General features: G+C 42.4%; 1 protein-coding gene across 4 annotated transcripts in view; it reads right to left on the reverse strand.

Moving 5' to 3' along the window:
• Nucleotides 1-13,324, reverse strand: part of eps8l3a (EPS8 signaling adaptor L3a) — a 13,822-nt gene continuing 498 nt past the window's right edge. The window contains exons 1-20 of one of the 4 annotated variants that reach the window (XM_020483435.2): nt 13,070-13,170; nt 12,016-12,112; nt 11,815-11,885; nt 11,606-11,670; nt 11,309-11,467; nt 7,092-7,241; nt 6,905-6,981; nt 6,677-6,807; nt 6,297-6,448; nt 6,061-6,175; nt 4,654-4,727; nt 4,466-4,540; nt 4,118-4,263; nt 3,823-3,988; nt 3,694-3,725; nt 3,496-3,592; nt 3,264-3,371; nt 968-1,053; nt 685-817; nt 1-584 (exon numbers count right to left, since the gene is read on the reverse strand). In XM_020483435.2, the coding sequence (XP_020339024.1) occupies nt 552-584; nt 685-817; nt 968-1,053; nt 3,264-3,371; nt 3,496-3,592; nt 3,694-3,725; nt 3,823-3,988; nt 4,118-4,263; nt 4,466-4,540; nt 4,654-4,727; nt 6,061-6,175; nt 6,297-6,448; nt 6,677-6,807; nt 6,905-6,981; nt 7,092-7,241; nt 11,309-11,467; nt 11,606-11,670; nt 11,815-11,885; nt 12,016-12,089 (1,944 nt within the window). In that variant the 5' untranslated portion in view covers nt 12,090-12,112; nt 13,070-13,170 and the 3' untranslated portion in view covers nt 1-551. Of the gene's footprint in view, nt 585-684; nt 818-967; nt 1,054-3,263; nt 3,372-3,495; nt 3,593-3,693; nt 3,726-3,822; nt 3,989-4,117; nt 4,264-4,465; nt 4,541-4,653; nt 4,728-6,060; nt 6,176-6,296; nt 6,449-6,676; nt 6,808-6,904; nt 6,982-7,091; nt 7,242-11,308; nt 11,468-11,605; nt 11,671-11,814; nt 11,886-12,015; nt 12,113-12,261; nt 12,361-13,069; nt 13,171-13,324 lie in introns of those variants that run through there. The other 3 variants (XM_020483436.2, XM_020483437.2, XM_020483434.2) reach the window with 3 other exon arrangements.

Consider the following 13,324-nt stretch of genomic DNA (forward strand, 5'->3'; position numbering starts at 1 on the left):
TTTATATGGAGATGTTTTGTATTGAGATACATGATTAGTTTACAGAGATACAGACGGACTTACATGTCCATACATATCACTACCAAAATAAAATGTATATCAATTTACATTTCGGATACATCAAAAACTAGATCCATAAAGTATTATAACACTTAACGTACATTTCTACATGTATAAATGGTGACTTGAATAAATTAATCAAGATCAATCATAGAATCAAGTGGCATCAACACTGGTTTGATACAATACATATGCTAAACATATTTAAGTTAAAACAGTTGATACAGAATATATATATAGAGAGAATCTGTCTTTAAGTATTGGATCTTATCAAATTCACAAATCGTTACATTTAGTAAAAAATACTAACACTAGAGCTTTGATACGTCCGCCCTACATACTTCTAACTAAACTCTGCTTACTTTGTTTTCAGTGGATATAATCACTATTTTCTCTACTGCACAGCGGAAATTTGTAGCTTGAAGCTCAAGGGTTGAAACTTCATGTCCCGACTCGTCTGTGACTCTCTGGTCATCTTGTCTTCTCCCGTCCTAAGGCTCTATGGGCCGTACCTCACTGGCAAGCTGGAGTGGAAAGGAAAAATCAAATCAGTTTGTTACCTGTCATGTACAAGAATATAAATCAACCGTTTTCGTGCTAAAGACAGAGTGGTGTGGGACTTACAGCCATGGCAGACTTGATGTTCTGGAGCTGGAAGAAGACCCGCCCCCCCTCCTCAGGACACACAATCTTCAGCTCCTCTCTTGTCATCCCCAAGAGCATGGAGCCACTCAGCACACCCAGACAGCGCACCGTGCTGAGAGAGAGGGAGGAATGAACAAATCATGGAAAAGAGATACAATACTTATCCTGTAATTCACTTTATAACTACTGTAGTCAATCACATGTATGCCTACAGAGATCAATAATCTATAGTTAATGTGATTGGGAGTTTGAGTGCTCTTACATTTTACTGAAGCCCTTGTGCTCCAGCCAGGCCTTCACTTGGTCAGGCTTGGACCTCTTGGTTAGGGAGGGAGGACCACTGGTTTCCTAACGGGGGGGGGGGGAATAAAGTCTTGATAATTACACACTAATACAGTTCACTAAACACATGGAGCTCGATTCAGACTTAGGAAATCTATTCCCTTTTTATGCGTTTTGATTGAAGCACTTCTCAGTATTTGGTAATCAGACTTACACTATATATAAAAGTATATAAAAGTATGTGGACACCCCTTCAAATTAGTGGATTTGGGTATTTCAGCCACACACATTGCTAACAGGTGGATAAAGCCGAGCACACAGCCATGCAATCTCCATGGACAAACATTGACAGTAGAATGGCCTTACTGAAGAGTTCATTGACTTTCAATATGGCACCGTCATAGGATGCCACCTTTCCAACAAGTCAATTCATCACATTTCTTCCCTGCTAGTTGTGCCCCGGTCAACTGTAAGTGCTGCTAGTTTGAAGTGGAAATGTCTAGGAGCAGCAACGGCTCAACAGCGAAGTGGTAGGCCACACAAGCTCACAGAACACGACCCCCGACCCCCGAGTGCTGAAGCGCGTAGTGCGTATAAATTGTCTGCCCTATGTTGCAATATTTACTACCGAGTTCCATACCGCCTCTGGAAGCAACATCAGCACAAGAACTGTTCATCGGGAGCTTCATGAATTGGGTTTCCATGGCCCAGCAGCCACACAAGCAGAATATCACCATGCGCAATGCCAAGCGTTCGCTGGAGTGGTGTAAATCTCGCCGCCATTGGACTCTGGAGCAGTGGAAACGTGTTCTCTGGGGTGATGAATCACACTTCACCATCTGGCAGTCTGATGGACAAATCTTGGTTTGGAAGATGCCAGGAAAACTCTACCTGCCCCAATGCATAGTGCAAACTGTAAAGTTTGGTGGAGGAGGAATAATGGTCTGGGGCTGTTTTTCATGGTTTTGGCTCCTTAGTTCCAATGAAGAGAAATCTTAACGCTACAGCATACAATGACATTCTAGACGATTGAGTGCTTCCAACTTTTTGGCAACAGTTTGGTGAAGGCCCTTTCTTATTTCAGCATGACAATTCCCCCATGCACAAAGCGAGGTCCATACAGAAATGGTTTGTCAAGATCAGTGTGGAAGAACTTGATTGGCCTGCACAGAGCCCTGACCTCAACCCCATCAAACACCTTTGGGATGAATTGGAACGCAGACTGCGAGCCAGGACTAATCGCCCAACATTAGTGCCCAACCTCACTAATGCTCTTGTGGTTGTGGTCCCTGCAGCAATGTTCCAACATCTAGCGGAAAACCTTCCCAGAAGAGGGAAGGCTGTTATAGCAGCAGAGGGGGGACCAACTCCATATTAATGCCCATGATTTTAGTATGACTAGCAGGTGTCCACATACTTTTGGTCATGTAGTGTACCTACATGACCAAAACAAGCTTTTTGGGAGTAAAAACTGAGAAACGCCCAGGCATATAATTAAAACATTCTGGAGTGCATAACACCTGCATTGCTTGCTGTTTGGGGTTTTAGGCTGGGTTTCTGTACAGCAATTTGAGATATCAGCTGATGTACGAAGGGCTATATAAATACATTTGATTTGATAAATCAACTAGGTAGGTTGAGCCAAATTTCATCCCCGTAAATTGTGTAAACATACAATTAAAATTGTGAATAACAGCAGAGCTATTTATAGCCTAATTCACCTTGGAAAAGGGGCCGAAATACATGTCCTGTTGACATGAATTATAGTTTGCTTACATATGACGGGCTTCACATTCGTCTCCAGCAATAAGAAAAAATCATCTGAAATATTGGTAATTACAATCCCCTTCTCCAAACGTATAACTAATTTACCTAGCTCTTATCAATGTATACTTTACAGTGCATGGAGAATGGCGTTATTTCTTTCTGAAATAGTAGATGTTTTCTCACTTGGAACTGACAGGTGCTCAACCTTATTCATGGTTTCCTCGCGAGTAAAGGTGTTGGAATTATGCGGGAATTAAGTCAAGGTCAGAATAGGTGTATCTCTAGACACACCATTTTTCTGTGATTACCTCCCCAAACTAATATCTGGCTGTCACATGCATTTCCTCATGCTTAAGGTGAAGGTCAGAATACGCAGAGAGAAAGTGAATAAGGGAAAGGGAACCACAGGTGTAACACAGGTCTGAGTTCCCCACATGGAGCATACACAACATAATAACACACAGCAGGCGTTCCAGTATAAAGTGTTGCTGAGTGTTGGGGTATCTTGCCTGCTTTTCCTTCTCCTTGTCCACTGACTCCAGTATGTTGTTGGGCACAAAGCCCTGCTCCCCTCTGTCGCTCCTTACTTTCCACCATTTCTTGGACATGTCCAGTAGCTGTGGAAGCACAGAGCACACAAATGCTTCTGTCAAAACCTCCTCTTGGGCGGGCAGACAGACAGACAGACAGACAGACAGACAGACAGACAGATGCCATGCAGGCAGACTTCAAAGTGCTCACCTGAACCACTTCTCCCTTGGAGATGCTGAGCTCTCTGTTGTTCCTTGCAGTGAAGTCATACATCACACGCATGTAACTGGAGTTTGGCTCATCTGGACTGAAAACACATACATAGAACTATAGACACACACAGAACAACATGTATCCATAATGCTTCCATGGCTTTTAAATTGTTTATAATAGTTTCTTAATGCATACCGTGATGGTGAAGGCTTCCATTGGGCCGAACTCTACAGGGGAATATTTTGAAAGAACTTATCGAAAGAAACCTTATTGAAACTTCCCAACCTATAGAGAACTATAATATGCAGCTCACTAGGTATTTACCTTTTCAGGGGTGGAGAATGGACTCTGACTCTGCTGCCTCCTCTCAGGTTCTCTCTTCTCTGGCTCTCTCCCTGGGGGAGAGTGGGTCACCTCTGGGGGCTGCCAACCATCGTAGAACTCCAGAGTGTAGGTAGGGATGTCCTCATCATCCTCGGGCCATTTTGTACTGATAACCCATCAGGGACATAGGAAGCCATTGTCAAAATGTATGGAAGTACATTTGTATGCACAGAGCACCCCTGACTGACAGTAACTCCCCCAATTCCCTGATAAGCTACTAATCACTGATTCTCACCTGGGGATGTTCCAGGCGTCTCCCAGTGACTGCCACAGCTGGTCCTCCTCAGGGGTGGCTTCCTCACTCAGCAGACGGATACACTCAGGCTCCAGCAGGGGCGCCACGATGGTGGGGGGCAGCTCCTCAGGGCAGTGGGATACCACCTGGAGGAGGGAGGGGGTAGCGGAAGTGGTGGGAAACAAGCACACGGAACTCATTGATGGGAAGTTATCATACACTGTCAATTAATTTGCTCATATAATCAAATGGGACAGAAGGTAGGCAGGTTCAAAACATAACGTTGACAAATATGATCATGGGTGAATCCCTGTGTTGAAAACAAAGATGGAGTAAGCAGTAACTTACAAATGCCAGGGTGGAGAAGAGGCAGTGGACGAATTCCGGAGCGCTGGGATTATTAATCTTTCCATTGAGCTCCCCCTATCACAGTGAACAGACAAAAGATACTGGATTAAGCTCTCATATTAAATGAATAGCATTTATTAAATCATGAGTCCACAACAAAAAAATAACGGAGATATTTGAATACACACCAGAAGGTTGAACCCATATTTGACTTTGTGGAGACAGGTTTTAAACTCCTCTGCTGGTGGCATGCCGTCAATGCCTCGGAAATGAAACAAATGGCATCAAAAAACTCTAACCTTAGACCATAGTTTTCCCAATGTCATCTTGCACCTGAATATGAGATATCCCAGGGGTTAAATAATGGGTTCAGGTGGGGGAGCCAAGATTAGGTTTAAGGTTATTCCAAGTTTTGGTTACCGAACTAACCCTCACCCTAACTCTAGCTTCATGTCCACACCCCAACTCAACCATTTCCCTTTCCCTATCCATAACCCTGACCCTAACCCTAGCTTCATGTCCACACCCCAGCTCAACCCCTATCCATTACCCTGACCCTAACTCTAGCTTCATGTTCATACCCCAGCTCAACCCCTATCCATTACCCTGACCCTAACCCTAGCTTCATGTCCACACCCCAGCTCAACCCCTATCCATTACCCTGACCCTAACCCTAGCTTCATGTCCACACCCCAACTCAACCCCTATCCATAACCCTGACCCTAACCCTATCTTCATGTCCACACCCCAACTCAACCCCTATCCATAACCCTGACCCTAACCCTATCTTCATGTCCACACCCCAGCTCAACCCCTATCCATTACCCTGACCCTAACCCTAGCTTCATGTCCACACCCCAGCTCAACCCCTATCCATTACCCTGACCCTAACCCTAGCTTCATGTCCACACCCCAGCTCAACCCCTATCCATTACCCTGACCCTAACCCTAGCTTCATGTCCACACCCCAACTCAACCCCTATCCATAACCCTGACCCTAACCCTATCTTCATGTCCACACCCCAACTCAACCCCTATCCATAACCCTGACCCTAACCCTAGCTTCATGTCCACACCCCAACTCAACCCCTATCCATTACCCTGACCCTAACTCTATCTTCATGTCCACACCCCAACTCAACCCCTATCCATAACCCTGACCCTAACCCTAGCTTCATGTCCACACCCCAACTCAACCCCTATCCATAACCCTGACCCTAACCCTATCTTCATGTCCACACCCCAACTCAACCCCTATCCATTACCCTGACCCTAACCCTATCTTCATGTCCACACCCCAATTCAACCCTTACCCTATCCATTACCCTGACCCTAACCCTAGCTTCATGTCCACACCCCAACTCAACCCTTACCCTATCCATTACCCTGACCCTAACCCTAGCTTCATGTCCACACCCCAACTCAACCCTTACCCTATCCATTACCCTGACCCTAACCACCATTACCCTAACACTCACTTTGGTTTATCATACCCTTATTCTACTTTTCTCTTTGGACACATACAGTAGCTCTGGCCCAATTTAACCACTGGTGTAGCCTTTTTTGGAATAAAGGGAAATACATTTCTAAATCACCTTTATCCTTGTTCTTCTTCTTTTTTTTCTTTTTTTTCATCTCGGCTTTGGCTGCTATAGCAGCGACTTGGCCCATAAACATCTCAATATCATTGAAAATATGATTCAAGATGTCCTGTGGAAAAAAACAAGAAAATGTTGTACAATATTCATATGCAACCCACTAAAAGTACCTTAAGCAATCATCCACAGTACTGCTAACATGAATAATATATCAATAGAGGCAGAGTACTGACCACATTCCTATCAGTCTCTGCGTATGGGCGTGGATGTGAGACAGGGGCTGTCTCGGGCTTGTCCTCCATAAAGAGGGGTTGGACTGAGGTTTCCTTCCTGTGAGGAGAGGGCTCTTCTCTGGGCATGGGCGGTGTAGGTGTAGGATCTTCATCTATTGAACACACACATTGATAAATACAGAACTGATTTGATTTCAAGATATTTGGCATCACCTTGACTAAAGCTATTCATCTGTCATTAACATTGGAAACAAACCCTTGACCAAATCATCTCAGGGTTTCTTACAGTGATCGAGACAAGCTCACAACCGTAGTCCTCTTGATCAATGGTTTCCAATGACTACAGAGGTATTTTGGGTTGGAGCATGCTATTGACTTACCATAGTCCGGTGCGCTCCATTGAGCTGAGGGTTCTTCTGGAGGAGTCCATTCTCTCTGCTCAGGGGGTGGGCCAGTTTTCTGATGATTCCTAACAATTTGATGGCCAGACATAACTTCTAGATTGACCCTGCTAGAGAGGAGAAGAGGTTTACCCAGAGAAAATGAGCATATACTGTGATAACCTACAGTAAACCACCAATTTATACGCATTTGTAGACTGTTATTACCTGTTGTTGCTGTGATTGCTAAAGTCATCTCTCTGGTGAGGGAGTGCTCTCTCTAGGTCCCGTTTTATGAAATCGGCCTGAAATGAATCACCAACATCCATTTAAAACCATTTTGAAACATGAGAGTAACATAATGATCATAATACAGGCTGGTGACAAGGTCAGGGATGAATAACAGTCTCCTCACCCGGAGGTCCTCACACTGGAACATGAAGACACTGGTGGTCCGCTTGCTGCGGTCCTTGACGGTCGCGGTCAGCAGGGAGTTGTACACACAGCTGTCCATCACAGCCTTCAGCTCCACAATGCTGCTCAGAGGCAGGGACTCCAGCTCCTCCTAAACCCCACAGAGGGAGAGGGGAGAGGGGAGAGGGGAAAGGGGAGGATGGGGAGAAGGGAGGAGGGGGAGAGGGGAGGAGGGGGAGGTGATAAGAGAATACTAGGTCATGAATCAGAACTGATAGAGATTTTTAAGCCATCTGTACATTTGAAAAGGCAAAGATAAATGTCAAATGACAAACAGAAACCATAGCTATTACTGCCTGTATGTTGTGTACAGCCTGTATGTTGTGTTGTGTACAGTATGTATGTTGTGTTGTGTACAGCCTGTATGTTGTGTTGTGTACAGTATGTATTTTGTGATAGGTACAGTATGTATGTTGTGTTGTGTACAATATGTATGTTGTGTTGTGTACAGTATGTATGTTGTGTTGTGTACAGTATGTATGTTGTGTTGTACCGTATGTATGTTGTGTTGTGTACAATATGTATGTTGTGTTGTGTACAGTATGTATGTTGTGTTGTGTACAGTATGTATGTTGTGTTGTGTACAGTATGTATGTTGTGTTGTGTACAGTATGTATGTTGTGTTGTGAACAATATGTATGTTGTGTTGTGTACAGTATGTATGTTGTGTTGTGTACAGTATGTATGTTGTGTTGTGTACAGTATGTATATTGTGTTGTGTACAGTATGCATGTTGTGTTGTGTACAGTATGTATGTTGTGTTGTGTACAATATGTATGTTGTGTTGTGTACAGTATGTATGTTGTGTTGTGTACCGTATGTATGTTGTGTTGTGTACAGTATGTATGTTGTGTTGTGTACCGTATGTATCTTGTGTTGTGTACAGTATGTATCTTGTGTACAGTGTACAGTATGTATCTTGTGTACAGTGTACAGTATGTATCTTGTGTACAGTGTACAGTATGTATCTTGTGTACAGTGTACAGTATGTATCTTGTGTTGTGTACAGTATGTATCTTGTGTACAGTGTACAGTATGTATCTTGTGTACAGTGTACAGTATGTATCTTGTGTTGTGTACAGTGTACAGTATGTATGTTGTGTTGTGTACAGTATGTATCTTGTGTACAGTGTACAGTATGTATCTTGTGTTGTGTACAGTATGTATCTTGTGTACAGTGTACAGTATGTATCTTGTGTACAGTGTACAGTATGTATCTTGTGTACAGTGTACAGTATGTATCTTGTGTTGTGTACAGTGTACAGTATGTATGTTGTGTTGTGTACAGTATGTATCTTGTGTACAGTATGTATGTTGTGTTGTGTACAGTATGTATCTTGTGTACAGTGTACAGTATGTATGTTGTGTTGTGTACAGTATGTATCTTGTGTACAGTGTACAGTATGTACACTACCATTCAAAGGTTTGGGGTCACTTAGAAATGTCCTTGTTTTTGAAAGAAAGCACATTTTTGGTCCATTAAAATAACATCAAATTGATCAGATATACAGTGTAGACATGGTTAATGTTGTAAATGACTATTGTAGCTGGAAACGGCAGATTATTAATGGAATATCTACATAGGCTTACAGAGGCCCATTATCAGCAACCATCACTCCTGTGTTCCAATGGCACTTTGCGTCAGCTAATCCAAATGTATCATTTTAAAATGCTAATTGATCATTAGAAAACCCTTTTGCAATTACATTAGCACAACTGAAAACTGTTGTTCTGATTAAAGAAGCAATAAAACTGTCCGCCTTTAGACTCGTTGAGTATCTGGAGCATCAGCATTCGTGGGTTCGATTACAACTCAAATTGGCCAGAAACAAAGAACTTTCTTCTGAAATTTCTGAAACATGTGAGACAATGCCAACAAACTAAAGATCTCGTACAACGCTGTGTTCTACTCCCTTCACAGAACAGTGTAAACTGCTCTAACCAATGTCTTGCGCAGACATTTAAAAACGAAACATGACAATTTGAAAAATAAGCCAGTTTTTTGAGCGAGAATAAAGACAACTTTCGAGTAGTGAGACATGTATAAAAGCAACAGATACCATTAATAAGAAGCATCTTATATGGTGAGCAACTGAGTGGCTAGGACAGGCAAGCCCCATACTATTGTGGAGGACTTAATTCTTCCTGCTGCCGCGGATATGGCTGGGACGATGCTGGGAGAAAAGGCCCAAAAAACTATATAGACAATGTCTTCATCAAACAATACTGTTTCACGACACTTCTGAGATGTTTCGAAACAATTACTGCTGGGCTTGTATGCAAAGACGTGAAGGACCTGGCACAGCTCCTGGTATATGTCCGTTAGGTTTATGAGGGGTCAATTAAGGAAGACATCCTCTTCTGCAAATCACTGGAAACCAGGACAACATGATTTATATATATATGTATATATATATATATTTTACCCCAATTGGTAGTAGTTACAGTCTTGTCTCATCGCTGCAACTCCCGTAAGGACTCGGGAGAGGCAAAGGTCGAGAGCCATGCGTCCTCCGAAACACAACTGCACTGCTTCTTGACACAATGCACAGCCAACCCGGAAGCCAGCCACACCAATGTGTTACACCATACACCTGGCTACCTGGTAAGCGTGCACTGCTCCCGGCCCGCCAGCTTTGTGACATCAAATGGACTTGTGGTCAAGATGTGTTGGTATCTGTACTGATGGCGCAAAAGCCATGACAGGAAGACATAGTGGAGTGGTAACGTGCGTGCAAGCAGTTGCTCTCGACGCCACTTGGGTACACTGCAGCATCCACCGAGAGGCTCTTGCTGCCAAGGAAATGCCTGACAGCTTGAAAGACGTTTTGGGACACTACAGTGAAAATGGTTAACTTTGGTTAAAGCAAGGCCCCTGAACTCTTGTGTATTTTCTGCACTATGCAATGACATGGGCAGCGACCATGTAACGCTTTTACAACATATGCTGGTTATCAAGGGGCAAAGTATTGACACGTTTTTTTTAATAGAGAGACAAGCTTAACGTTGTCTTTACTGACCATAATTGTCAATTGTCTGACCGCTTGCATGATGACGAGTTTCTCACACGACTGGCCTATCTGGGTGATGTTTTTTCTCACCTGAATGATCTGAATCTAGGATCACAGGGACTCTCCTCAACTATATTCAATGTGCGGGACAAAATTGAGGCTATGATTAAGAAGTTGGAGCTCTTCTCTGTCTGCATTAACAAGGACAACACACAGGTCTTTCCATCATTGTATGATTTTTTGTGTGCAAATGAACTCAAGCTTACGGACAATGTCAAATGTGATATAGTGAAGCACCTGAGTGAGCTGGGTGTGCAATTATGCAGGTACTTTCCCGAAACGGACGACACAAACAACTGGATTCGTTATCCCTTTCACACCCTGCCTCCAGTCCACTTACCGATATCTGAACACTAGAGCCTCATCGAAATTGCAACAAGCGGTTCTGTGAAAATGTAATTTAATCAGAAGCCACTGACAGATTTCTGGATAGGGCTGCGCTCAGAGCTTCTTGCCTTGGCAAATCGCGCTGTAAGGACACCGATGCCCTTTGCAACCACATACCTATGTGAGAGTGGATTCTCGGCCTTCACTAGCATGAAAACTAAATACAGGCACAGACTGGGTGTGGAAAATGATTTAAGACTTTCTCCAATACAACCAAACATTGCAGAGTTACAGTATGTACATCCTTTCTGGCACACCCTTCTCATTAACCTGTGGTGAATTGTTCACAATTGTTGATGAACAAATAAGGTTTTATATGTAAGATGGCTCAATAAAGAGCAAAATCATTGATTATTATTATATTATTATTTGTGCCCTGTTCCTATAAGAGCTCTTTGTCACTTCCCAAGAGCTGGGTTGTGACAAAAACTGTATCTTATAGTGTGTCTTATAGTGTGTGTTATAGTGTGTTATAGTGTGTGTGGCAGGTTTACATGACTGCAAAAAAAAAAACATTTGAGAGTGCGCTGACCCTGGTGCTAGAGGTTGGAGCTGCTGGAGGTTAAATATTTGAAGGGGTACGGGACTATACAAAGTTTGGGAACTACTGCTCTAGAACACTTAATATCTGCCAGTGAACTATGGGTATAGCTTTGCCCATCCAATGTTTTAGTGTCAAGTGTAAAGTGTGTGCACCAACCTTGGTCTCGATGTCTGTTAGCAGCAGGTTCCCATCCCGCACCTCCAGGACCATGTCCTGCCCCCACACCCTACCCATCCCATCCAGTATATTCAGCCTCTCAACACAGTCATTCACATCACACACCTCCCCACCATCCAGGTCACAGGTGAACAGATGCTGGAGAACAGACACAGGGTTTATATAAGCATATGATATCACAGAAATAGCTGAGTATCTATTGTGATCAAAGGCAGACCATTATCATGGCTAGATGATGAGCATAGTAAAATCATATTGGATAAACCAAAACAATACCTCTACTCTATAATGGAATTTGTCCATAATCTTGGTGATAGAGTCTGCATACTCCTTCCTCTGCACTGATGGGATACATGGAATGATTAACCCGTTATGCATGGTTGCTTTTCACAAAACAATCTATAATAAACAATGCTTTAGGTAATCAGTTTCAATTTCTCAAGGTCAATAGTCAATGTTAATGGTCATGTTTTCTCTTTACTTACTATATATTGACTTGGCACTTGGTCTGGACAGATTTGATATCTGTGATGACCGATCATCCACTGAATAGCCACTGCCAGAAGAAAATTGAGAGAAAAGCATAATATAGATTCAATTTCAGAGGCAGAATATACAAGAGTTAAGAAGAGAAAGAAAAATAAACTGGTTATAGCCACAATGCAAGCACACAAGAGAACACCTACTTGGACTGGATGGACTGGACAGATCCTGCGTAACTGCTAGAGTCAAAGCCATAGGGACTGTTAGTCCTGTACATCCTTAAACACCTTGTTCACACAACTGTAACACAAGGAGACATTGAGACAGTAAAGACACGAGAACACCAGCACAACCTCAACCACAAGAGTGTAATACAACTACTGCTGCAATTGCAACTGATACTTAATTCCACCTTATTGGCTACTGATAGAGTAACATAAATCACTCACCTGTGATTGTTGTTATTGTCATGACTATATTCATTTGATTTGATAAGGATGTGCTATGAATGAGTAACATCAGACTCCAGAGCTGAGCTGAACCACGAGGACAAACCTTTAGTCGTCACACCTCATAAACCCTAGTGTTAATCATTCATTATGTTATTACAGGCAGTACAGCGCACTGTATGTATAGCCTAAAGACCATGTTTAGACATTTACAGTATATTAGTTGTGTACTATTGCAATAGATCCCAAAGAAAACAACTTGAACTTGAACAACTTGAAACCAGAAACCTCAAAGCTCTGTGAACTTCTGTGATATCTTAATTTATATGATTGAGATGTGCAAACACACATGAACAGTGCAAACAACAAATCTTAATTACATTTTCCATCCACCCTATTAGTTGAAACGGAAGCAACACAAGCGGCTGAAAATATTGATATTGTTTGAAGTAAAGTCAAACATTGATCCGTTAAGCATTAATAAATAACAGAAGACGGTTTATCATGATTTATTATGGGTTAGCTATGGATTTGACACCTAGCAACACATCATATTTTTATCATCAAATCCCAACGCTAATTAGGGCTAGCTATGTACATAGTTTCAAGATAAGTCAGCTTACAGCAGGTTAAGGGGGCCTATATGTTGTATAATTAAGCATTTGAGATACTCATACACTAACTCAGCTATATTAAAAAATGGTTTAAATCAACACTGGACTCATTAGCTGATCAAACTCTCACCAGGAAAAACACTGAAAACAAACACAGGACAACCTATGGTTTATAGATGTTACAGGTACCTTACCTGTTGTATCCGCCAATGTATTTTCTGTGTTATTTGTTGTGGATAAATGTATTTGTCTCTTCTACTTCAAAGCCGATACCACTCATATTTCAGGCCTGGGTTTTTATTGCGGAACAAATACTTCCAAGATTTAGTTCCACATAAAAGACAAGGGCAAAGTCCAGAGTCAAGAGCACATTGATCCAATAGAGGGACAGCACTCAATAAGGTGTTACTGTTGAGACAAATTCCTTATTGGAGAAAATGCCAGAAATG

The sequence above is a fragment of the Oncorhynchus kisutch genome, linkage group LG5, assembly GCF_002021735.2.
Source record: "Oncorhynchus kisutch isolate 150728-3 linkage group LG5, Okis_V2, whole genome shotgun sequence".
Lineage (NCBI taxonomy): Eukaryota > Metazoa > Chordata > Actinopteri > Salmoniformes > Salmonidae > Oncorhynchus > Oncorhynchus kisutch.